The sequence below is a fragment of the Phallusia mammillata genome, chromosome 5 (assembly GCF_965637545.1).
Source record: "Phallusia mammillata chromosome 5, kaPhaMamm4.hap1.1, whole genome shotgun sequence".
Classification (NCBI taxonomy): Eukaryota; Metazoa; Chordata; class Ascidiacea; order Phlebobranchia; family Ascidiidae; genus Phallusia; species Phallusia mammillata.
The window spans coordinates 1049987-1073568 of NC_137256.1; the positions used below are offsets into that span (position 1 = coordinate 1049987).

Here is a 23582-nt window from a genome sequence, read left to right on the forward strand (position 1 = left end):
TAACGCTGTGCTAGTTGAAGAAAACTAATATGAAGCAAGTTGCAATTTGTTGTAAACTTGCAAAAGAATTTGCTGAGAATTATTTGTTTTCTTTGAATTGAGCAGAAAGTCAAACTACAATAACATTTATGTTTGTAGGATGTAAAGCACCGGATATTTATTTGTTGTTTTCAAGCAGTTAACCACTGTTCAATTATCATTGCCTGATTTAGGTGTCAACAGTTATATCAGATAGATTCTTGCAATCAGAAACACAATGGTTTTAGAAAGTCAATCTCCGTTAGTTGAGATTCCTCGGGTTAGTTTTGCTGATTATCATTTGAATGGAATGCGACGGTTTGGCGACCGAGTTTGTTTGGTGAGTTTTGTATTTTAATTTTCTGCAACTAAACTTTAAAACCATTTTTTTTTAAATATATGTAGTATTGAAGGTAGTAAATTTAATTGGAAATGTTAGAGTTAATATATAAAAACTCTAATTGATTATGAAAACTTTGAACCAACAAAAATTAAAGCCAGTTGTGTCTGCATTCAAATAATATCAGAAATGAATTTTACCCTCCATCACAGTACGCCAGGCCCATTGAAGGCGCCATACCGAATCACTTTACCCTAATAGATTTTTTGACTTTGTTCTTTTTAAATCTAGAAACTGTAATGGGTTTCGAAAACATTTTAGAAAAACGTAGGCGAGCTATTTGGATGCATGCCAAAAAAAAATTTTTCTTTAATCTTGTTCATTTTTAAGACGTTTTAATATTTGTTAACCTAATTTCTCTTATTTGCAGATAGATGCAGCAACAGACCGAAGGTTAACCTACCAACAAATTCGCAAATATGCATTTAAGTTTGCAAGTTTTCTCACAAGGAAAGGATTGAAGAGACAAGAGATAGTTGCCTTGGCAACTTCCAACTGCATCGAATATCCTTCTATCGTTCTTGGAACCGCAGCATGCAACGCAATAACTTCACCCTGCAATCCAAACTACACTTTTGGTATTATAGATTTTATTACCGATAATTGGGTTTCTGTTGCAATTTAAGTTGTACATAAACAGTACTATTTTTAAGATAAAAGCTAAACTTTTAATCAATGCTAGAGAAATATGTTTGGATTAATTTTTTTGTCCCAAGTACTAAAAAACAAAGAAAAAGTTGCATTTTTTACAAATGAGAAGTCACATTTAAATTATGCTTTTAGGAAAATTTGATGATTAGTGAATTTATAAAAAAAAGCGTTTTATGCCACTATTTGATTTTTTCTGTTAAGCTGCTGTGTAAGTCTCTGTCTTAGGCTCTTAAATTTTACCCGACCTGATTTCTTTATAATTTTTTTATGTCCCGAAAAAATGGTTCTCAAAGCAAAACTAAGTACTTGGAATAAATTGCATCTATTTAATGGTAAACTACATAATTATATAGAGTTTATATATTTACAGATGAAACTTTAAAGCAGTTCCAGCAAAGTTGTCCCAAATTTGTCATAACCGATTTGGCTCAAATGGAAAAAATGATGAAAGTTGCAAAGCAGCTCCCATCTATACAGGTCAGGCTTGTACTTTGTATATTCTACATATTAAACAATTTGTTAAATGCCTCAGCCAAAATACATTAAATTATTTATTTCATGGAAAGTAACTGACAGAATAACATTTAATTGGTAGCAAATGCCATAATTCAAAACATTGTCATGAATGGTAGAATGAGGAATTGTATGGGTTGATTTAGACCTAAAAGTCTTTCTTTACCGCTGTCTTAGCAAAATAAAACTACTTAATGGCCATATTTTTACACTCTCAGTTACAATATTTGATATGTTACACCAGTTTATTTGGTTAAATATTTTTAACACAGGAAATCATTGCTATTGACAAGTTTGGAAATTCGTTACTAGAATTGCTGGACAAAGAGTCTGGTTCAGGTGTGTTATTTTAACGAGAAAAGGAAAACTTATTTATGTTATGTTTAAGTTGACAAAGGGAAATTTTGTTTGTTTTTTAGTGGAAAAATCTTCATGAATATTTTAGTGAAGTGTTTTTCAACCTTTTTTAGACTAGAAAAACTTTGCTCGATGCCACATCTGGGCAAAAACCACCGAGGAAACTGGCTCACAATAGCTGCCTTCACTTTGGTTCCCAAGTTGCTTGGCCATTGTGAGCCAGTTTTCTCTGGTTTATGCTCAGTTGTGACATCGAACAGATTTGGTGAGTCATGGCTTGTGACCCTGTTACTCCCAACAAACTGGAGTGCCGTTGGATGGCTACACTAGCCCAAATCTGGTCACCAGCTGCACTGATGAGACATTATACTGTCTGGAGACTGTAATTGTTCAGTAGTTTTGTATTTGTTTCTTCACAAAGTCACATAAATGACATTTTTCAAGTAGAATAAGTTATTGTTTATCTTTACTTGTTTCGTCACAGACTTTCCTAATGACGTAAAGGTCGATATTATTGAGGACATTGTCTTCCTTCCATATTCGAGTGGAACCACTGGAATCCCCAAAGGAGTCATGCTGACTCATCATAATCTCGTTTCGCTTCACTGCATCCTCAGGTACATTTATGCTGCATAATGCCGAGAATGCAAAGAACCAGAGTTATAATGAATTTTATCAACACATAAGCTCAGCATATCTGCTTAGCTGTTTCTGTTTAGCTTACTTGGCATACCAGAAACTAAAAGTTTTACCATAGCTTGATGCCAGTCACTTTGCCGAATTCAATAGCCAAGTTCTTTAGGTGGTCCAAACAGCCACTATACACAAGCATGAGTTCTGGGATTCGAATCTGACTATAACTCCTTTTTTCTGAACCCAATTTTGACCAGAGAAAATTACCAATTTCTTAAAGCCGACAATTTAGACATATCTCACTTTATTGAGTCGTATTTGTTTCGACTGCTAAGAAAAAATAAAACAAAAACCAGCAAAACAGGAAATTAAACCTTTTCCCGAAAATGCATCGGTGGCTATTTCAGCCAACCATAAGGTGCGACGACCATGGCGTCACCATGGAAACCAAACCTAATTTAGGGTGATTTGAGGGGGTCTGATGTCATAAAGCTGTCATTCAAAGCTGTCAGTCTGATGTCATAAAGCTGGAGTCATTCACTGCCAATTTGAATTGTATTCGAATCTATTTGGCAAACTAATGTAGCAAAATATTCTCGACTACTCCTAGTCTGGAGGTAATCGACAATTCGAATTGTATTCGTACAAATGTAGTCATGTTTTCGATTTTGCGTATCTTACGTTGCCAAAGGCCGACAACAATTCGAATTGTATTCGTAAAAAATATCGTGTATTCGAATTTGCAAATTCTTAGGTTGGCAAAAACCTACAACAATTCGAATTGTATTCGAATAAATTTACTCAAGTTTTTGTATTCATGAATTGTCGGTTCAAAAGATAACATCAACTATTCGAATTGTATTCATGCACCATGAACGAAAGCCAAAATCATTCGAATACAGCAGGAAGGTGGTAAAACCTGTATTCGAATGCATTCGAATACGAATGACGAATACGAATTGCCTCATGCCTGGGGTCAGTACAGGTATGATAAAAAGGACTTAATTAAAGTTTGCAGTGATTTTGAAATGTGCGACTGTTTCTAATCTTTAAGCTCATCCGCTGTTGACTTCTAAGCATATAAATATCATCACCATTTTTTTTATGTTGCACAATTCAAGACTTGTGTCGAACGCAGATCGTTAGTAATTCAAGTCCCATGGGTGACAACGTACGCTATTCTGCCCATGTTTCACATCTACGAGTTTACTCGGACTTTCGGAGCTTTGTGGGGAGGCAGAGTCGTTGTAGCGAAACGGTTCAGCGTCGAATCCATGCTGGGCGCCATACAGAAGTACAAGGTGCGTTACCATGGTGATTGAAACACTAAGATGGATGAGTGGTTAGCGCAACCGCTCTTTAGGTCGAACAAAATTTATGTAACAAAATGATTCAACGGACTTGCCATGAAACAGGCAGCTCGACGGCGGGCTCATTGTGATCATAGGAAAATCTACTAACACAAGAACTCACAGGTCAGGCTTGCTAATTTCCAAAGGTGGCGCAACGGAGCATGGGTTATTACTAGGGCAAATATTTTTTGACTTGTCAAAAAAAGTCAAAATTTTGACAAAATTTGTAGAATAGGTCAAAAATTGTGGTGTTGTAGAGGTTGCACTGCCAGCAAACTATTCGTTTTACACCTTGTAGCCTACTTTATACTGTTGTAATTGGCCCATTGCCCCAATTATTCCGAATCATAAACCATCAAGTGAGTGAAACAATTAGGTTGATATGGCGTGATGCTCAACACACCTCAAAACATGCAAAAATTTTGTAGGTCCCAAGGCATTTTACGGCAGCTGCAGGTTAGGTGCAGCTCTTGCTTCGGTTTTGCTTTAGATACTTCATGTATCTTTCGTTTATACAAATGTATTGAATAATTTTCGTTCTGATTTTTAATTAGCTCATTCCCTTTTCAGAATAGGTTAGGTCTATGTTCAGATTTTTGCCCTTCTGTTAGACATTTGTACATTCTTTCGCTCTAGTTAGATTAGCCTTCATATTTCAACTTTTCGTACAATAATGTATAATTTAACTACTTGAATTCTTCATAGGTCAAAATTTTGTCAAAAAAAGTTTTTTAAGGTCAACATTTGTCAAAATTTTCAATTTGTAACTTAGGTCAAAATTGTTCGTATTTTAGGTCAAAAAATAATTGCCCTATTTATTACCATGGCAATAATTGCTTAGTCAGCAATTTACTGAGTCAGCAATTATTCCTTTAGCAAAAGTTGTGCTCCGTTGCGCCACCTTTTTGGAAATTAGCAGGCCTGACCTGTGAGTTCTTGTGTCAGTAGCTCTACTGTGGACATAACGCTTCCAGGCGAACTCCTATTAAGGATTAAAACCACAAACAAACAAAACACCTGGAAAGTAGCGCTCACACCCTGCACCCATTTTCACTAAGCTATGATGTAGCTGCAGCGCATTCAACCATCATCCACCAATTGTGCCCTGCACTGTTTTACGCTCCATAACGTTTCAACGTTGCGCAGCTATTTCCAGCTTGGTGATTGTTTTAGTCCATTTGTGTCGCTATGTTGTCTTTCACCAAGCGAAATAAACTCATCTTAACTCAAACCAAATAATAAACCATTACCAAACCCTACTTCGTTTTAAGAACTCCAAGATTTAGATATATGATTTCTATTGTCCAAACCAGTTTCATTCTTTCGGTAGAACTACTAACACAAGAACTCACAACACGCCGGTTTGGGAATTTCCGGTAGGTGGCGCAACGAAGCACAGGCGTTGACTGTGACAATAATTGCTGATTTAGCAAATTGCAAATTGCTGCCAGTACATTGCTGACTCAGCATTTTTGTCACCGTAGGCGCCTGTGCTCCGTTGCGCCACTTACCGGAAATTTCCCAAACCGGCGTGTTGTGAGTTCCTGTGTTAGTAGCTTTACCTATTCTTTCAAGTAATTTTTAATTTCAAGATCACGTCGATCGGGATTGTTCCAGCGATGGGAAGAGTTCTGGTTCAAAGTGGTCAAATGGAAAAATACGACCTTTCATCTTTGAAGGTCATTCGTTCGGGAGCCGCTCCATTGAATTCCAGCACAAGTCGAGCTCTGTTCGAAAAAACACAAATCCCAACACTTCAAGGTCGAGTCAAGGTTAAATCTGAAGTTGATAAAAACCATGTTTTTGATAGACCCCCTGTTGCCTCCCATCTTGAACTTGACGAATATAACTCATAGAGCGCCAGCAGACTCATGGAAGGCATTAAATCAAGCCGGCCACGCATGCCCATAATATAACTTTTAAAGTTCAAAGCTTAGGTCAGCAATAGTTGATTAGTTTCTAAACTTGTTTCCTCTACACCTAATTACCCCCAAAACCCTAAATATTTCTGTTTCGGCTAAACCAGTGGTTCTCAACCTTACGTGGATCGCGTACCATCTGACAACCTTTTCTATCGCTGCATACCACATGAACCCCCTTTGAATAGGTTTGAAAACCATAAGATACATTTGTTCTTCGCCACTGGGATAGCATATTCCTGAAACCAGCAAGGTTTTCAGCAGTTCCTACAAAAACGTCCCAAGACACGAGTTTCACCTAAAACCAGGGCTGATCTGTAGGGTCAGATAAATTGCAATTCTTGATCTGATTTTAACTGAGTATCAAAGGCTCCGGTGTGTCACTAGTGGTACGCGTACCACAGGTTCAGAACCACTGCGCTAAACGAACCGCTAACACAATAGACATTAACTTGCTTGCGAAGAACATAAATTCATAAAAATAAGACATCAGTAACTGACAGTTAAATTTTAGTGTGTTAGCAGACGTGACATATCTTCCATGTACCATCAGGTTGGGGTTTGACAGAATGCGTTGGGATCGCGATGCACACGAGACCTGGAGGTCCAGCCGGAAGTGTTGGCTTCCTGAATCCCAACACAAGACTCAAGGTAACAATATCTGGGTGGGTTACGAGCTTATATTATACTGTGGTTGCTCGGTAAAGTATAAAGAAGCGAATGGATGGACGCCACTATTCAGTGTTTTTTTTATCTTAAACGTATAATCTTTGTGCTGTACTGTATAGTATACTTTCTTTTCACCGAAATGTTTTAACATTTACAGGTGGTTGACCCAGTAACTGGTGAAGAACTCGGCGAGAATAAAGACGGCGAATTGTTGATAAAAGGATCTCATGTAAGTTGTACCGGATGTAAGATACTTCCGTTTCAACTTTTAGCGAATACACATCGATTATCGCGGTAACAACACGCCTGCAGTGTTCTTAGAACACACCGTTAGTGTGGTTGAAATACATCGGCGTGTTGAAACAATACATTTGTTCAGTGGTTCCCAAACTTATACAGACCGCGTACCACCTAACAACTTTTTCTATCGTTGCGTTACGCATACCACCAGCTCTGGATAGATAGACCTAGAAATAGGCCTATTATCTCGACCTCAGTTGGGGTTGTTGGGTCATTTTAGTTCCAATTTTAGAATGGAATTAAATTAGGTACCACAGAAAGCTACTTGCGTACCACCTGAAACGTTCCGGCGTACCACTATGGTACGCGTCCAATAGGTTGAGAACCAGTGCAGAGTGTAACTCGCCGAAGCAATAACACCCCGAACACTAAATAACTAGAAACACTGGTTTGACGTAGTTAATTTGTAGAGCCCAAAGGCTTGAAATATTGTTGTATTATTGCAATATTTACGTTTATAGAAGACAACCAAGTGTTAACTTTAAAAATCTGACTCAGCTGTCTGAGCTGTGTACATTTTATCACTGCCACTTCACGAACAATGTGAAGAATATATTTAGTGCCCCCTTTGCCATTGATGCCTTATAAGCACGTGCTTACTTTGCCTAGTGTTTAGTCCTGAATGCAAACGTGCGTTGCAGGTGACCAAGGGGTATTTCCGAAACCCGGAAGCAAACAGGATAGCTTTCGACACTGAGGGCTGGTTTCGTACAGGAGATATTGGACATTATGATGAGTATGGGATTATATTTCTGGTTGGAAGATTGAAAGAGCTCATCAAGTACAAGGGATTCCAGGTAAAAGTATGGTACCGTGATACGCCAGGCCCATTGAAGGCGTTAAACCAAATCAACTGGCCAGGCAATGGGTCTGGCTTACTGTGATTTATATGTGAGTGTGCCGTGATCGCTGGTCTGCATGGATGCTTCAGGGCTGATCCCAGTTATGAATTTATGTTCATCTTTAAGGCCAAACAAATGACTATTTTTAAAACCTACGTTTAGCACGCTAAAGATGTCATACTGAATCCGCCGGTCACCAAGCATTCCCATATGGCAAAGTATAGGCTAGAGAAAATCTAGCCACGACTGGAGTCTTTCCGGGACTCGCGCTCTACCAACTGAGCTACACAGGCTCAGTGGAGAACCCGTCGAAATTCGAATCACAAGCAGTTAAAATCAACATGAACGCTTCAGGGCTGTTCCCAAAATACCAGTTAAGGCTTACAGCTATTGATAAAAGGAATTTTATGGCAAAGAACAACCTAATACCTTTCCCTAACTCATTGTCATGATTTGTTTGTAATAACTGGTTTACATACGTGTGTAACACCAGTTAAATGGTAACGCTTTTGACAACGCAATGACTCCCGCCCACTCATTGTTATGATTTGCTTATAATTGTGTTATTGATTTATAACAACTGGTTTAAACAGGTATGTGTCATAAAATGTTTTCTGCCCCCTTCTTAATGATCCAGTAATAGTTTATGCCGTTTTTTCCTCAGGTTCCACCCGCCGAACTTGAGAACCTGATTTCGTCACATCCCAAAGTCAGTGACGTTGGAGTCGTGGGAATTAAGGATGACGAAGCAGGGGAAGTCCCCAAAGCGTTTGTCGTGAGGAAAGATTCGAGTTTGACTGAGAAAGAAGTTTCCGACTTCGTTAAAGGTGGGTTTGACGGTTATGATTGAACAAAGCTCGTTACAAAACGCGCTTTAAATGTGCAAAGTTGTAAATGTAACATAATTGACTGTAAAAACCTCGTTTGGAAAACCTCCTTCTGGGCGTATAAAGTTGTGCAAACAACCAGTCAAAGATCAGGGCATTGGACTTAGACTTGCGGTTTTTACAGCACAAGTCAGGTCCAGCTCTTTTTGTTCTTGGTTTTGACAAATCTATTTGTTTAAATGTTATAACTTCATAAAAAACTGTCTAAAAATTAAAATATGTTCCTTTATTAATGATTGATTTATAAAAAATCTACAACACCGGTTAGCCTAAAAACGGTTAAGGTTATTAGGATGTGGTAAGATATAATCATTAAAAACAATAATAACAACTTTAAAACTTAATTCCTCATTTACTTTTATCTTGTTTTGCAGATCGCGTTTCGAAATACAAACATCTGAGGGGAGGAGTCGAATTTGTAGGGGAAATCCCCAAGAACGATACCGGGAAGATTCTGCGCAGAAAGTTAATGGAGCGTGACGCGGTGAAATCGAGGATGTGAAAAAGTTGACCTTAAACTTAAGGATGTGAAAAAGACTGAAAAGTTGTATTTTGTCTGTCATAACCAATTACTGTGAATCTGTCTGTGTGTCCGAAATACTCTGTGATAACCGCGGATAATCGAGTACTCTACTTATGGCTACAAACCTCACGTCCGACCCACATTTAGCTAATTTTCGATAGGTGGCGCAAAGAGCTGAATTATTAATTTTGCAGCTAAAGAGGGGCAGGGTTGGGAAGTAAATTTTGCATTAGCCACCACGTTTTAAAGTTTGTTTTATTGTATTTTTTTAACACCCAACCCTAATAGCCCTAACCGTAAGCATGTTTTGAGATATACCGTTTTAATAGGTATTAGTGTTCTTTGAGCGACCTATCGAAAATTAGAGCATAATTTAACGCTTTAAATTTATGAATACACACGCCGCTAGGTGACGCTATGGAATTAAACGTACACGTGATCAGACTGTCGATGTATCCAAGACCAATTTAATAGTTATTTTTTTAACCAAACAAAATGCTACAACTTGACAATTTATGCGGATGGTACAAGTTTGCTTCTGCTCGGTACAACCGGTGCGCTCGGTTACGATTGGATTGTGAAAAAATCTTACCTTTTTTGTTGCGTCTATATTTAATTTTTAACCTGTTACTTACGCTGTTTACAATCACAACGTGATAATTTAATTGCACAGCGCCATCAAGTGTTGTTTTGTTATGTTTTGCGAGTAATTTATCGTTTTGTGCAATAAAGTTGATTGAAAATCAAATCAGTTTACGCGATTTAGTTTGTAAATACATGTAGTTAAAAAGATGTGTCTTACGCCATAAAAATGAGCTGACATTCTTCCAGGTTTCACGCGCAATAGGCCTAACTTGGCGTGCATTCTGCCGCTGAGCGGGAGATTTAAAAATCAGCAAGTTGCTCAGGGCAGGTGGTTGAAATTTCAATTAATTCGAGCATTTTTGGAAACTGCTCGGCTCCTTTAATCAGAACGCAGTTTGTTTCTGGTCGACTTTGTAGCGTTGCTTGCTAGACGTTTACGCTGAAATTGCTAGAATTTTCCGAATTAGCTGAATTTGTAAGTTTATCTAATCACAGCTTATACCTTGAAACTGGCGATATTTAGTGTTTGCAAATATCAGCTACTGTACATAGCCAGAAAATACCTTAGTTGAATGAAGTAAGCTGTGAGATTAAATTTGATTCTAATTGAATTAAATCTAGCCCGCAGATCTTTTAGTAGGCCTACTCGTCCGCGGGGCGATGCTCAGCTATAAACTCCCAGGATGTATTGTCCCAGGACTTCCAGGTCAAAGGTTAAGCTTGTTTGCTTTTAACTAAGAGTTTAAACAAAAATTGAAAGTGAAATAAATCCTGTTTTTCCGCACAACTGGTTCGCGAGCAAGCTTTAAGCATTTGACGTAAAAATTCTTATTTTAAAATCGGTGGTTACACAAATGTTAAGAATGGCTTCAAATCTATCTTTATTTACCACGGTTATATCACAGAGCTATACTATCTAAGCTGCTCACTTTAGTAACTTAATGGCATGTGAAATTGTGTTGCGTCGGACTTGAATAAATAATCGTTATTTTCAGCAGATGAATTTGTTGACAAATATAACCTGAAAACAAAAACGTAGAACTGAGCTGGTTAGTAAATGGTTGCTTCGGTGTTTGCAGCAAGTTTTGTTAAACACAGAAATTACCCAACACGATCTTTGTGTGGAATATTCAAATTGACTTGGAATAAAATATGAAGCAGGTCAGATCTGTGATCGAAAAACTGAAAGCAGGTAAGAATGTTTATTATACATTGGGTTGGTTGCATGAAAATTTGCACAGTAAAATATCAGACCACATCGTTGTAACCTGTTATTGTTCAAAGGCTGGTCCGACTGTAAAACTTATTTTGTGTCAGTTTGTTCGTAATGCGTCTACAGATTTAATCACTACTTCATTTTTTGCGTTCACCACCAGCTACTTGTGCAAGTTTAATGTTGACACAAAGTTTTACGGTACGTTGTGCTTTTCTGCTAAGGTGGCAGCATTTAAACTATCAATTAAATCTGATTTGCCCTCTTGCTCAAATAAACTTTTTTCGTGGGATTCGAACCCACGTCGCTCCCAAGTAAGAATCTCAAACAGTTTCTTTTTGCTGCTGATTTTTGGTCGGGCGCCCTGGACCGTTACACCCCCATGTGGCTTGTACACACGCATGTTTCCTGGTTGCCACACCCCTGTTACGCCTCTGTAACTGACCAATCAGATGAAAGTTCCGCTCAATTATAAACGAGTCCCGATTTCTCCCGGGAAAAGTCAGCGGGAAATTTCAGGGACTCGTTGTAAACTTTTGCGGATACTCGTCAGCATAACTGCCTTCTTACGCATACCAATGTATGGTTTACGGCTATTTAGGGCAAAGTTCATCTTGCCCAAAGTTGTAAGTCAGGTCGGACATTTTGCTTTGGGTTCGACTAAGAACTTTATAAGATAGAGGTCGACTCAAGGGTAGGTTGCCATTTGGATCGGTTTGATCGTCAATGACAGCACTTTACAACGCATTTTGAATTGAGTACCGTACTTGCATATTCGTTTGACGTTTGTGAATTACAAGTTCTTGCAGCAAAACGTAGCTGCTTGATGTTGAGGTTGTGACATTTTGACACTACAGGTTTTGAAAGAATGTGTTTGAGAAAATTGATTCGCTATATGCGCTATTAATTTGTCTAATAGCCTGTTTTGGTGGCCGCTAAAAAGACACGTCGATGTTAATGGAAATAGTAAAGCAGTTACATCAAAGTTTAGTGAACCTCAGTTAAACCGGACCCAGTTAATTCGGATCTTCACCTAATTCGGACAAAACTTAGAAATGATTTGTAATGTAGTGAGACTTTAACAAATCAACATCGGTTAATCCGAATCTTTCCAAATCCGGACATGTTTGTGGTCCAAGTGGGGCCGGAAAAACTGACCGTAATTGAAAAATTATAGCTTTAACTAACCCAGCAAACTCGCATACTTAGTTTAAAAGTTGTCGGTCCACGTGTTTGCGAGATGTTGGGTCCGCCAATTTGCACATCGTAAATCAAGCGGTTGTCCATAGAGACAATATATCGAGTCTATGTTTGAATTGGAGAGCCGAGATTGTTTGCTGGGTTGTTCGGGGCGTTTCTAGGTTGTTTGCAGAATGTATCTTTCGCTTTTGTTGGCGCTGGACGAAAATAGTCAGATCAATAAAAACTGATTTTGAAAGATCAAAAGAAAATTTGCGATTTAAAGCTTTTCCACTGAAAAACATCTGTTGTTCGTTTTTTTTCTACAAACCTTATTCTAATGTGCAGAAACACTGTTAAATGATTTATGCCATTAGAGAAAAATCTTTGGAAAATCTTTTGTTAATCACTATGCAAGAGAAATAATGTTTAAGTTTTTTCCTCATACTAGAATCAAATATGTCAAAGGCGGGATATCAGCTAATATCACAATTTATAAATGAATAAAATTAAAATTTAAAAAATTTGACTTTGTAGTGACTTGTTAAACGACGTTAAAATGATAAACATAACAAAAACATCGATAACTTTGATCTCTATATTTACAACAATACATCAAAAAAATGGTGATTATGTAAACTTTTCAGATACATATCTAAAAAAATATATATCGAGGGGCTGTACACCTCAATCTAGTTCCTAAAATTGGAAATGGCGAGACTAGAACTTTATTAAAATTGAAATGTTCAAAAGAACTCGGCTCAAAATGAGCCTAAGAAATAAGACAACGTTACGTCTTTGCTATTTCGTCATATTTCGTTGTAGCGAGTCAAGCAAGTAACAGTGACCTTCGTTTGACCTTCTAATCCTGTTCTGTCTTGTCAACAACGTTGAAAATCTAAGGTTGATTTTAACAAATCAAACTTTAGTATCTACAAAAAGTTAAATCTGCAACTTTTCATGAAAGCCAGCTCTACTTTTGTCAAGCGCCAGTTTAGATTGCTGGCATACATCAGGCAAGTCAATAACCTTCTATAAAAGCTATACGTGCTGGAAACTCACCCAGTTTGGTCGGTTATATAGAGGCAAGCCAATAACCCAGCAAGCTTTCCAATGCTTCCTAACAACGTCTACGACTTGGAATGAGTGAGTTTATTGACACAGAATCTCCGTGCAAACAACCTTACATCGTTACATGATGATTCCAGGGCTCTACGTATTTGCTAATGTCGCCATATCCATGTTTGCCATACAAACCCGCGCCACTCTATATAACCGGGTTCGAAGGGAAACTAAAAAAATATGGCACGTGTTTGAGATGTGAATTCTTGATAGTTTTCTACAAAGTCACGTCCGCATTATTAAAACTGAGATAAAAAACTTCAAAAACTTAGTAAAAGATGCGACCTAAAATCGAAAACTTGTGGCTTTAACATAGCAGTGAGGACAACCATTTATTTGAAAAACAAAACCCTTCTTTATCTTCGGTTTGTGAAAAAACTACTTTGGAGTGCTAAATTAACCACGGAATTGTGGCTTTTAAGTTTTTTACTCGGAAGTAAACTCGTCCTTTACCTAACTCTTGCCACTACGAGTACCTGACTCAAATTGACTCGGATTTATTAATAACAAAACACTTACTCGCAAAATCAATGACTCGAATTTTGAATTGGGTTTGAAACTTATTTCAACCCGAAACATAGTATACACCAGAAAAATAAATGTGAATTCACAAATTGCTAATAAAATCTCAGACAGCCAACTTTTAGCAGGTTGAGACTGAACTACCGTTCCTGGAATTTTATCACTTACCTTTTCAACCCTGCCCAGTCAACTGCCTCTAACTCTCCGACTCTCAGGTTTTTATACTTTTCTTATGTCACATAGAAACAACTTTCACCTGCATGACTCAGCAACCTGGATGCTTACGATGACTCAGCAACGACCGACTTCATTCCTACCAGGCTCCCACACTTGGTGACCGGGATTGTAGTGTTGTGCAGCAGTTTGAATGGTTGAAGCAGATTCAACTTTTCTCTGTGACCAACTGGTTTGTTTGTTTCTTATACATTTTTAGCAGAAGCAGCACTTCATTATATGTCAAAGCGCATTGAATCGTCAGGTTGGCTATTTTGCATTTATTTTTATTGACACAATATTTTAGTAAAGTTTTTGTCAAAACTAGTGTTTAACTCTTTCGGTGTTTTTTTTTCTTGTCGAACCTCATCCTCTTTCCCAAACACGGGTGGTTAACTCTTTTAGGGCCCCCTCGACTGGGTTCTACCAACAATGTACCACCTCTCAGTCGTGTTAACCCACAATGCGCCAACCTCGCTTTCTGGTGAGCTCCCGTTACATTTTCATAATACGGTGTAGCTGCAGCGCGTTCAGCCATTATCCACTAATTGTGTCCTTCACTGTTTTGCGCCCCAAAACGTTTCAAAGTCGCGCAGCAGTGGAACAATGTAATATTTTTATTGACGATTCTCTTGACCCTTGAAGTTTGTGGGACTGTTTTTTTCATTTTAACGAGGGTGGCGCATTGTGGGTAACAGTTTGGAATACACGAAGACCGTTTAATTACTTGTTTATGGCAGCAATATTTTGGAATGGATCGTAGCAACATAAATGTGTTTTGTTAAAAGCGAAATGGCTAGTTAACAAGTTAAATTGATCACGCGAGTGACCTACCGCTTAATTACATTACGATTAATTCGAAGCCCAACACCACATGTAAATTTTGTTGCCAGGTAGCCCTGTGCTAAACCAAGGGCTCCGATTCCGCCGAAAACCAGGGGATTGTGAATTCAACAAACTTCCGAGATACCCAACATATTGCTGAGCTACGTGTGCCACCCGTTGTTACGTAACAACCACTGTTTGTTTCGTTTCAATCAAACAATGAGCACGTGTCTGTCACGTTTGTTTCGAACCCGTTTAAACGAGCTTTGTGCAATGAACCATCAAACGTTTTCAAACATGATGTAATTGACAAAACTTTATTATCGAATTTCCCTGAAAATACAAACTTTAACCAAACATAAAAATCATATAAAGTAACAAAATGCATAGCGTGTTCAACGAAGCGTATCGACGTAGGGATCATGTTATCAGATACGCTTCAGTGGGTTTCAGACAATTTTCGGAAATGGAGTCTGCAAAAAAAACAAGCATTTGCTCGACTTTTCTAAAAATTAAAATTTCAGAAAAACCAAACAACAAACCTAAAATCCAAGTTTCTTTCACCGAAGTAAGGCAATGTGACGTTGACAATGGTCCGACACGCACCACTGCACGGCGTGGACTTGTTGTCACGTGACCTCCACACAAGGTCAAAAGTTCGCGAAGGTCGTCCTGGAAACAAACAATTACGTCACTACCGATGGCGAAAGCAGTTACGTCACAATGAAGTATAATTCTCACCGCGGGGGGTTGAGTGGTGCTGGAAACAAATATTCTGCCCTCAAGTGGAGAGAAAAGAGTGGACGACCACGGGAGGGCGGTGTTGGTCGCGCAGTGACGTTGCAACCTGGTTTCCCTGGCAACGGGGAAGTACTGGACAGCTTCGTAGTCGACTTCATCCAGCCAGTGACCTGCTTGCTCCGAGTTGAACACCTGAAGTTGAGTTGTGTAAGTTTGTATGGAAGAGCCGGGATTCGAACTCACAACTTCTTACCCACTGCTTGGACAACAACCACAAACCACGTGATATCGCTCTCAACACGTTCACGGTTCGTCGAGCAGCACCACAAATCACGTGACTCGCACGATCGTCCGACACGCTCTGGTGCACACGGAATCTTCCTAGTTTTTTAATGATTTTCTCGATTTGCATTCGCTCGCTGAAAACAAACACTGTTACGTCACACCTAAAATGATTACGTAACAATCGCAACAATGACGTCACAAATAAGTTCTTACTCGCGGTGTAGACTGGTGAGAACAATCACATCTTTCCTTCGTCGCTTCTTCGGTAACATCGCGGTTTTAAACTCGTCCGTGCTTCGACGCGGATTCATTCCATTCGTTACGTCTGTGACGTCACACACATATGGTTCAATGACGTCATAGTAAAGCACGTTGTGACGACATCTTACTTGTGAGAGGTTGCTGAGTTCGTCGTTTACTCGACGGTTGAGATTTCGATGGGGGGTCGACGTTGGATGAACGCTGCGCACTGGATGAGGGCTGAGTCCGTGATTTCCTCTCCCCGGAAGATGACGATGATGACGTCGACGCTGTAACCATGACAACCGGATTAGTTTTTTCCTGAAATTTCAACTAAACTCCCACAACTGACCTGCATCACGAATTCTCTTCCGCACAGATCTCGAAACAATTTTCCTCCTCCCACTTTTCACATTCTCGTTCTCATCGTATGACGTACTCATCGATTTCCTGCTACTTGCCCTCCTATGACGTAACAAACACTCATTACGTCATGAACATTATCGTGGGTTACAATCTGAGTCGGCAACATCAAATGTAGTCTGAAATTATTTCGCCAAATAGTTTTTTCACTAACTTACCTTGTATTTTCTTCCTCGCCACTAGATGTCTCTTCGACTGGTGGAGCAAAATAGCGCTCCCTAGCGGCAAACGATTTCACCGTAGACGCGCCGACAGGTGGCAGTATTGCGCTGGAGTCGCTTTCTTAAAAATAAAATAGATAAAATTCAATCTTTGAAATTTGAAAAAACAAGCATACTTACCACTAGGTGTCTCCATATCGATTCGTCGGATGACAGACTTCCTCCTCCGGCTACTAGAGGCAGCAGATATACTGCCGGTTGCGATGATGCTTGAACGGCGAGATGATCTACGTGGTGTCTGAACGAACCAAGTTTTAAACTTTATCTAATTTACTTTTTCACAATCTGACAAAATATAAAACCCAATCACCCAACTTACTGGTTTTCGCTGTAGCGGACTCATTAATATCGAGGCAGGTTTAAGAATATCTTCATCACATAAAAATCTTCGCTTTACTGTGGAGAAAATTAAATAGAACAAGCATGAGATTTGTGACTGCTTTGATGAGATGGGAAACTGGAGCATTAAGCTTGTTACTGCATGATTTACGAGTAACCAGATTTTACAAAACATCGTAAAGATATTGGTTTCATGTAACAATGTAGTCACTTTGCAGATAATTCAGAATTTTGTATTTCTTTTTTTTTGTATAAGTATCAAGAAAGCAGTAAAAGTATAAACTATTGTTTAAAAACTAAGAAAACAAATTCCTGCTATCCAACATTACCACAATGCTTCATACAAAGCACTTTGTTAAAACACAAACCTTTTGTCTTTCCAATACATTTATTCATCTCCAGCTCCGCTTGAAGTTGAGGAGCAACGGAGTGCTCCTGCGAACTTTCAACAACATCCAGTGAACTCCTACCACTGCTCTTCGAGTCTTCCATCTGCAGATGCAGGGATGAGGAGCTCGTGGAGTTTATGGGGTCAGTTTCATCCAGTTTAAGATGCAGAGAAGAGCAGGAATCTTGATCCTGATGACATGAGCGAGTCAAATCTGAAGCATTACTTCCTTCAAGTCTAAGACACAGTGATGAACTTGATTCTTGCATCCTATCGTCACCATGGTGACTGGAGTAGTTAGTGAGATCATTTTTATTGCTTTCATGAGATTTCCGATGCAAAGAAGAGGTAAGTTTTCTATTTTCTTCTGGATGATAAGAAGAGACGGTCGAGTCCGGAGCATCACTCTCCTCCAGTTTGAGATGTAGAGAGGATCCTTGCATCTGGCTCCTCTCGTCATGAGGGAGGAGGAGAGATGAGGATGAGAGGTTTGTAGTCACGCTCGAACATCCACTGAGGTGAAGTTTAATTGATGAGCTGTCGTTATAATGAGTTGAACTAGGAAACAAAGTAAAAACTAGGCATTGGAAATGAAATCCAAAGGAAACACTGCCATAAAGATGAAGGACATATATTTTTGGTTGATAAGCATGCAATTAACTTTAATTTCCTATTCATTAACTAACCAGAGGTGTTTTTCAAAAACAGTTTGGAATTCAGCACATGATAGCACATAATATGCAGTTAGAAGCAACTATAGTGTACAGCTTTCACTTACCCCGATTTATCGCTGCTTGTCGCATTTTGCCCTGCAAACAATTTATTTATTGTTACATGGACATTGTATTGCTATCTAAATTGCAAAATATACCTTTCAGATTCATACATGTCAGTTCCATGTCTGACTTTTGGGAACCTAAAGCATAATAAGAGTTTATTATTTTGTTAAATAATGTTCGATTTTTGAACAATCAAATAATGGTCCAAAATTTTAAAAAGTCTAAAAAATGTTTTTTAAAGAAAAAATCTATCACCTTTCAAATTTATGCAAGTTAATTCCATGTCAGACTTTTGAGAGTTCATTACTTCTTGTGGAGTTTTTTTACCTTTAACATAAAAACACATTCATTATTTCAACATCACATGTTTTGACTGGAGCATTAAGAAAAAAATTGTAAATCATTAATTTTGGGGGGCGTTGCTTTCTGCGACTTTATGATCATAGTATCTTTGCAAATATGCAGAAGTTACATTTATTTAATTCTGAAGTTTCAAGTACACATATTGAAGGTACATATACAACTGTCCCAGATAACTTTGTCCTTGTTGCACCAGTTTTTTAATATTTAGTGCTGTAAACAATTTCAATTTACCTGGAGTTTTTGAACCTTCATTGTCAGAAAAACTGAGACATCGCGTTGGGGAATCGTGTGTTATGTTTCCAATTGATTCTGTAAAACATACTTGATAGTTGATACAGACTTTTACATAGACTGCGGGCAAAACAATTTACATATTAGTAGCAATTAAAAAAAATTAAAAAAAGGATTAAAAAAGGGATTGAAGAAATAAACTCAAGCATGTTCCAATGTATAATTCTTTTTTCCTTTGTTGATGGAGCACTGCACTACGCGCATTCAGTGTCATTTACCCTGATGAAGGTGACCTGTATAGGACGTCGAAACGTCGGAATAGAAATACAATTGCCAGAAGAGCTTTATAAGGTTGATATTATGCCAGCAAGCGCTTGTATATGCACTTTGATGTCGACTGCATGAGAAATATTGTAACAAACATTTGATTTTATCACCTTGAGATAAAGATGTCCTGCTTCGTTCACCGGTTTTGTTGGGATGTGAAGCAAGAGACGAAATGGATGAGCACGGCGATGATGGGGGAGAAAATATCGGTCTTCCTTCCTTCATTCGCTGGATTTTCTTCTGGATATAATCGTCAGGAGTTTCCGATACAAAATTTGGCCGAACAAACTGGAATGGCTGAAAATATTTAACAACATATTTAACAATAAACTTTGAGGATTTAAAGAAAAGCAGGAATTGAAGATAACAACATCAACAAGCTAAAACCATTGGCACAGAACCTAAACCACTTCACAGGTGGAGAAGCCCTGACTGTGTGCGTATGGGTCTGGCAAGCAATTACGCCCAAACCCACACACTAATCAAGTCCTGTTCTGTTTCTTTGGAAACCTGTTTCCCTATTTAGAGTTGTACTTGAAAAATAACAGTGATCGTCAATAAGTATGCTGCCTGTCAGAGGGTCAGATATCCCTAAATCGATTGATTCTAAGCTTAATGTAATATTACAACTTACTGAGTTGTATATGTATGGAGTGTCTTGTGCAAGGACATTGTGTTGCTGACCAAAACCTGAAAAATCAACATTTTACTTTAACAAATGATAAGATGTTATGTACCACAAACTTGGCAGAAGCAAACAGCAAAAGCAAGCTGAGTTTATGGGAAGTTGTTAAGTCAAGCACAAAAATACCTTCAGAGTTTGGGAGCACAAGAGGTGAAATAAATTGGACTTTTTTTGCCTCCAACTTTTCTTCTCGTTTCATTCGACGTTTTTCTTTTTTCTCCCACCTTTCTTTTTCTTCTTCTGGATACAAGGGCTGCATTTCACGAAATTTCTATGAGCAACAAATCAGATTAAAAATTGTTTCATGATTTGTTTGTTTGCCAGTTTAAAAATATCAGACAAATCTGGCACAGTAACAGCACTGAGGCAATGATTGATTTCAGTAAGCTGTTTTTAAATTGTTTTTCCAGTTTGCTGCAGTTTTCATAATGAAAGTTCATTGTCCTGATTTGTGCTGATCCTTGGAGACAACAAAAAAGCATATATATCAAGTCAAGTGTCCTATTATTTGATAATGCCTTAGAGTCAAATGTACTGTATATATTCTGCCATAGGATCGCAACCAGCCGCACGGACCTGGCGAGGTACATCAGGTTGCATATGACAGTGGTTGAGCCCGGAGGTTCTAGCTCTGGTTCTTGGAGACCAATGCATGTAAACTAACCTTTGGCGGTTTGTAATTTGTGACATCAACCAGAAATTCGGCTTCATCGACCTTGGTTTGCGTGACTCTGCATCTGGAAACAAATGTGTCGTATATAATTGATGTTATTGACATCATGCAACACACCAAAATATTGACTTATTTTATTAAAGCTCAAACCACTTGTATATTTTGTAAAAGCAAATCTAAAAACTTTGCAATGTTCTTTTTGCAAGTTAAGGGAAATGAGACATAAGCAGAGGAGGTCAGACTAAAGACGTTTTCAAAAATGTTTGGTGGCAGTCTGAGAAAATACTTATTTGCTAGTTCTTACCTTTCCACCCACACACAACTGACAATTTTAATTCCACGCTTTTGTGCTTTTTCCACATAATGCTTGTGACCACTTTTAAACACAAAGTGGGTGATTGGGTCAAACTTTGTAAACTTTTTGGTGACCTACATAAAACAAATAGTATTATAATTGAATGTTTTCCCTAAATTGATCAAAAACAAGTATATACCCCAGCAGTTCTACTTTTTATCATTACTTTTAAAACTTGGTACACTATTCACGTTTTTGAATAATCTGGGCAAAAAAATCAGAGCCAGTATATTTGTGTAGAACATAGCTAAGAAAACCTTTCTTACAACCTGATGATGACAATAGCACTTGTCGAAACGTAGTTATGTTCTACACAAATACCAGATTGGAAAGAATGGCCTAAAAAAAGAATGGATAAATCCTCCGCGCAATATTTTGGATTTCCCCTTGTAATCCGCGCACATTTAGGCTTTTTACGTGTAATCCGCGCACATTTAGGCTTTTTACGTGTAATCCGCGCACATTTAGGCTTTTTACGTGTAATCCGCGCAAAAAAATGTTGTCATCGCAACTTAGCACAGCTTTCATAGGTAGCCATAATAAACCTTTTTTTAAATTTTATATTTTCGTTTTACAATGAAGTTCTATGTCGTCACAAGCCTTATTTCGCTAACAATCCACGTAAATCAGTCAAGCACATTGAAACTTACCGATCGTCACGCTTGAAATAACATTTCTATTTCGCTAACATAATCGTTAATAGTACATTTATCTGTATTCTTAGGACGTTGTTTGACTAATAAAGTGACTGTCGGCTGGGCTAGTTACATAAAATAATGTTTTCTGTATGGCAAATAATTATAAACAGTTAAGAGCAGTTTGGCAATCATAAACTATCCCGATAAAACAAATCACTAAAATGTTGGAATCGTTATGAAAATGAAAAATTGTAGAATCTAGCAGAACAGCCGTGTGCGCAATAGAGCGAAACTGAAGATTCGTCGTGTTTATTACTTTATTTATTTGTTCTTTTTGTCGGCTGGATAGTCTGGCAGGCGTTACATACAAATTGAGTTAATCGTTAAATCCACCTGTCAATCAAAAGTCTATCAATCCGCGCAGAAAATTGTAATTCCGCGCAATTATTTTGACGAAAAAAATATCCTCCGCGCAAAAATAAAACTTTCCAATCTGGCACAAATATACTGGCTCTGATTTTTTTGCCCAGATTTTTGAAACTTTACTTTTAAAAAGTAATTTGATAAATCTTAACTATGTACAAAAGAAAAAGGCATCTACAAATGACAGAAGTTCAAATTTAACAATTACACTGTTTCTATACTTTTAAAAAACTTACAATTGCACCCATTCTGTCCAGAATTCGATTGTACAAAGACGAGGCATTGTCTGTTCCATTCCTGGACCAAACATCACAAAACACGACACAATCACTTAAAATGTTGGATTCCGGAATACTTTGGATGAATGGACTTGGTGAGTCACAATCAACATGGAAGCGATGAGCCAATGGGGTAAGCGGTGAATTTGGTGTGCTTACTCTGTAAGTAAATATTCTGCAGTTTATGGTGTATTTTGTTGGGCTTTCAAGTTGCAACAAAAACAGATTTGAAAAAACACCAAAATAACACAAATATTTCAGAAAAACTTTGCATTCACCATTTAGGCTGTGAACTTTGCTGATTAAAACATTTGCAAAAAATCTAATTATCTACAGAACAAAACAAAATACAAATGCTGCAACTAGTTTTTAACAAAACATGATAATTTAAAGTTAAGTTTTGTGGTGGTTTACAAAATTATTTACTTGCTGCAAACTTACGCTGAGTTGAAAGCACTTCCATTATTCTCCAATAAACGAAGTGGTTTCGGAATCTTTCCATTGTTTAATTCCATTTCAACAATTACATAAATTAAAGTTAAAAAGAACAATCAAAGCGTTGCTGAATTAAAAACAAAAAAATCCCCTTAAAATTCCCGCGTCAAATAATACATTAATCCGCGCCACCAGAAATTTGCGATAGCTTTAAAAAGTAACCGAAATCAGGGTTAAATAAATTCGGTATAGAACAATCGGTAACTTTGTGTCTGTGATACTGCATTAAATCTTTAAATAAATAAATTGGTTTCTTTAAAAAGAAAAATATGGTCACGGTTGTTGCGCAGTTTGTCTAGAACAGGGGTCCGCAAATAGTGGGTCGCGACCCAAATTTGGGTCGCGAGACCTTCCAGTCTGGGTCGCGAAATATTTTAAATTTCCCATGAATATAAGAATCGCATCCACAGTATTAATGAACTTCGGCTTTATTCAACCTTTTAATTATTATTGCATTGTTACAAGTGACTACGTAACTGTTACATATACCGCGCTATCTTATTAACTGATCAAGACTATAGAAGTCGAAGACGATCTTCGGCTGGCGTCTCTTAATTTAAACCTCGAATTGATTTGTTGTGTTCTCAACACAGAGCACACCGTTCTCAAGATAGCAACTGACATTACCATAATATCAGTCTTAGTGTTTTATTTAGTTGCTTAATTGGTATTTTCCACAAACTTACATGCTAACAAAATGCTTGGGTCGCGAGAATTTAGAGGAATTTTTTTAGGGTCGCGCCAAAAAGTATTTGCGGACCCCTGGTCTAGAAAATATTTTGTGGATTTCAGAAACGATATTTTCTAACATAGGCTATCATGAAAAATTTATAAATTAGGCTGATTTTATAGAAGCATGGAAGTTACTAATTGCGCGACCTTTTTTATTATTCACTTATGGAAAGATTTTAATCTATTTAAAACCTAAGCAGGCCCATTGTAAGTAATCTATGGTAGAGCCAAAAACTATACTAA

The 23582-nt window shown here is 37.9% G+C and overlaps 2 protein-coding genes across 2 annotated transcripts; one reads left to right on the plus strand and one right to left on the minus strand.

Annotated features, from left to right (window-relative positions):
- Positions 1 to 142: 142 nt before the first annotated feature.
- On the plus strand, positions 143 to 9804 carry LOC145230423 (putative 4-coumarate--CoA ligase 1). Its single transcript, XM_080095848.1, has 12 exons — positions 143 to 358; positions 789 to 996; positions 1440 to 1546; positions 1855 to 1921; positions 2424 to 2556; positions 3711 to 3873; positions 5517 to 5685; positions 6397 to 6494; positions 6670 to 6741; positions 7454 to 7609; positions 8319 to 8481; positions 8916 to 9804. The coding sequence occupies exons 1-12, from the start codon at positions 257 to 259 to the stop codon at positions 9041 to 9043; spliced, it is 1566 nt and encodes a 521-aa protein (XP_079951974.1). The 5' UTR covers positions 143 to 256; the 3' UTR covers positions 9044 to 9804.
- Positions 9805 to 15026: 5222 nt separating this feature from the next.
- Positions 15027 to 22690, minus strand: LOC145230047 (microcephalin-like). The gene is made up of 22 exons (XM_080095410.1): positions 22554 to 22690; positions 22071 to 22272; positions 20723 to 20847; positions 20410 to 20482; positions 19872 to 20016; positions 19695 to 19750; positions 19171 to 19357; positions 18734 to 18811; positions 18395 to 18466; positions 18232 to 18276; positions 18139 to 18169; positions 17341 to 17918; positions 16953 to 17029; positions 16754 to 16871; positions 16571 to 16694; positions 16342 to 16454; positions 16139 to 16279; positions 15963 to 16074; positions 15718 to 15883; positions 15465 to 15656; positions 15266 to 15395; positions 15027 to 15196 (listed from the first exon to the last, which is right to left on the minus strand). Exons 1-22 carry the CDS (start codon positions 22625 to 22627, stop codon positions 15144 to 15146), a joined length of 2892 nt encoding a protein of 963 aa, XP_079951536.1. The 5' UTR covers positions 22628 to 22690; the 3' UTR covers positions 15027 to 15143.
- Between the last annotated feature and the right edge of the window lie 892 nt (positions 22691 to 23582).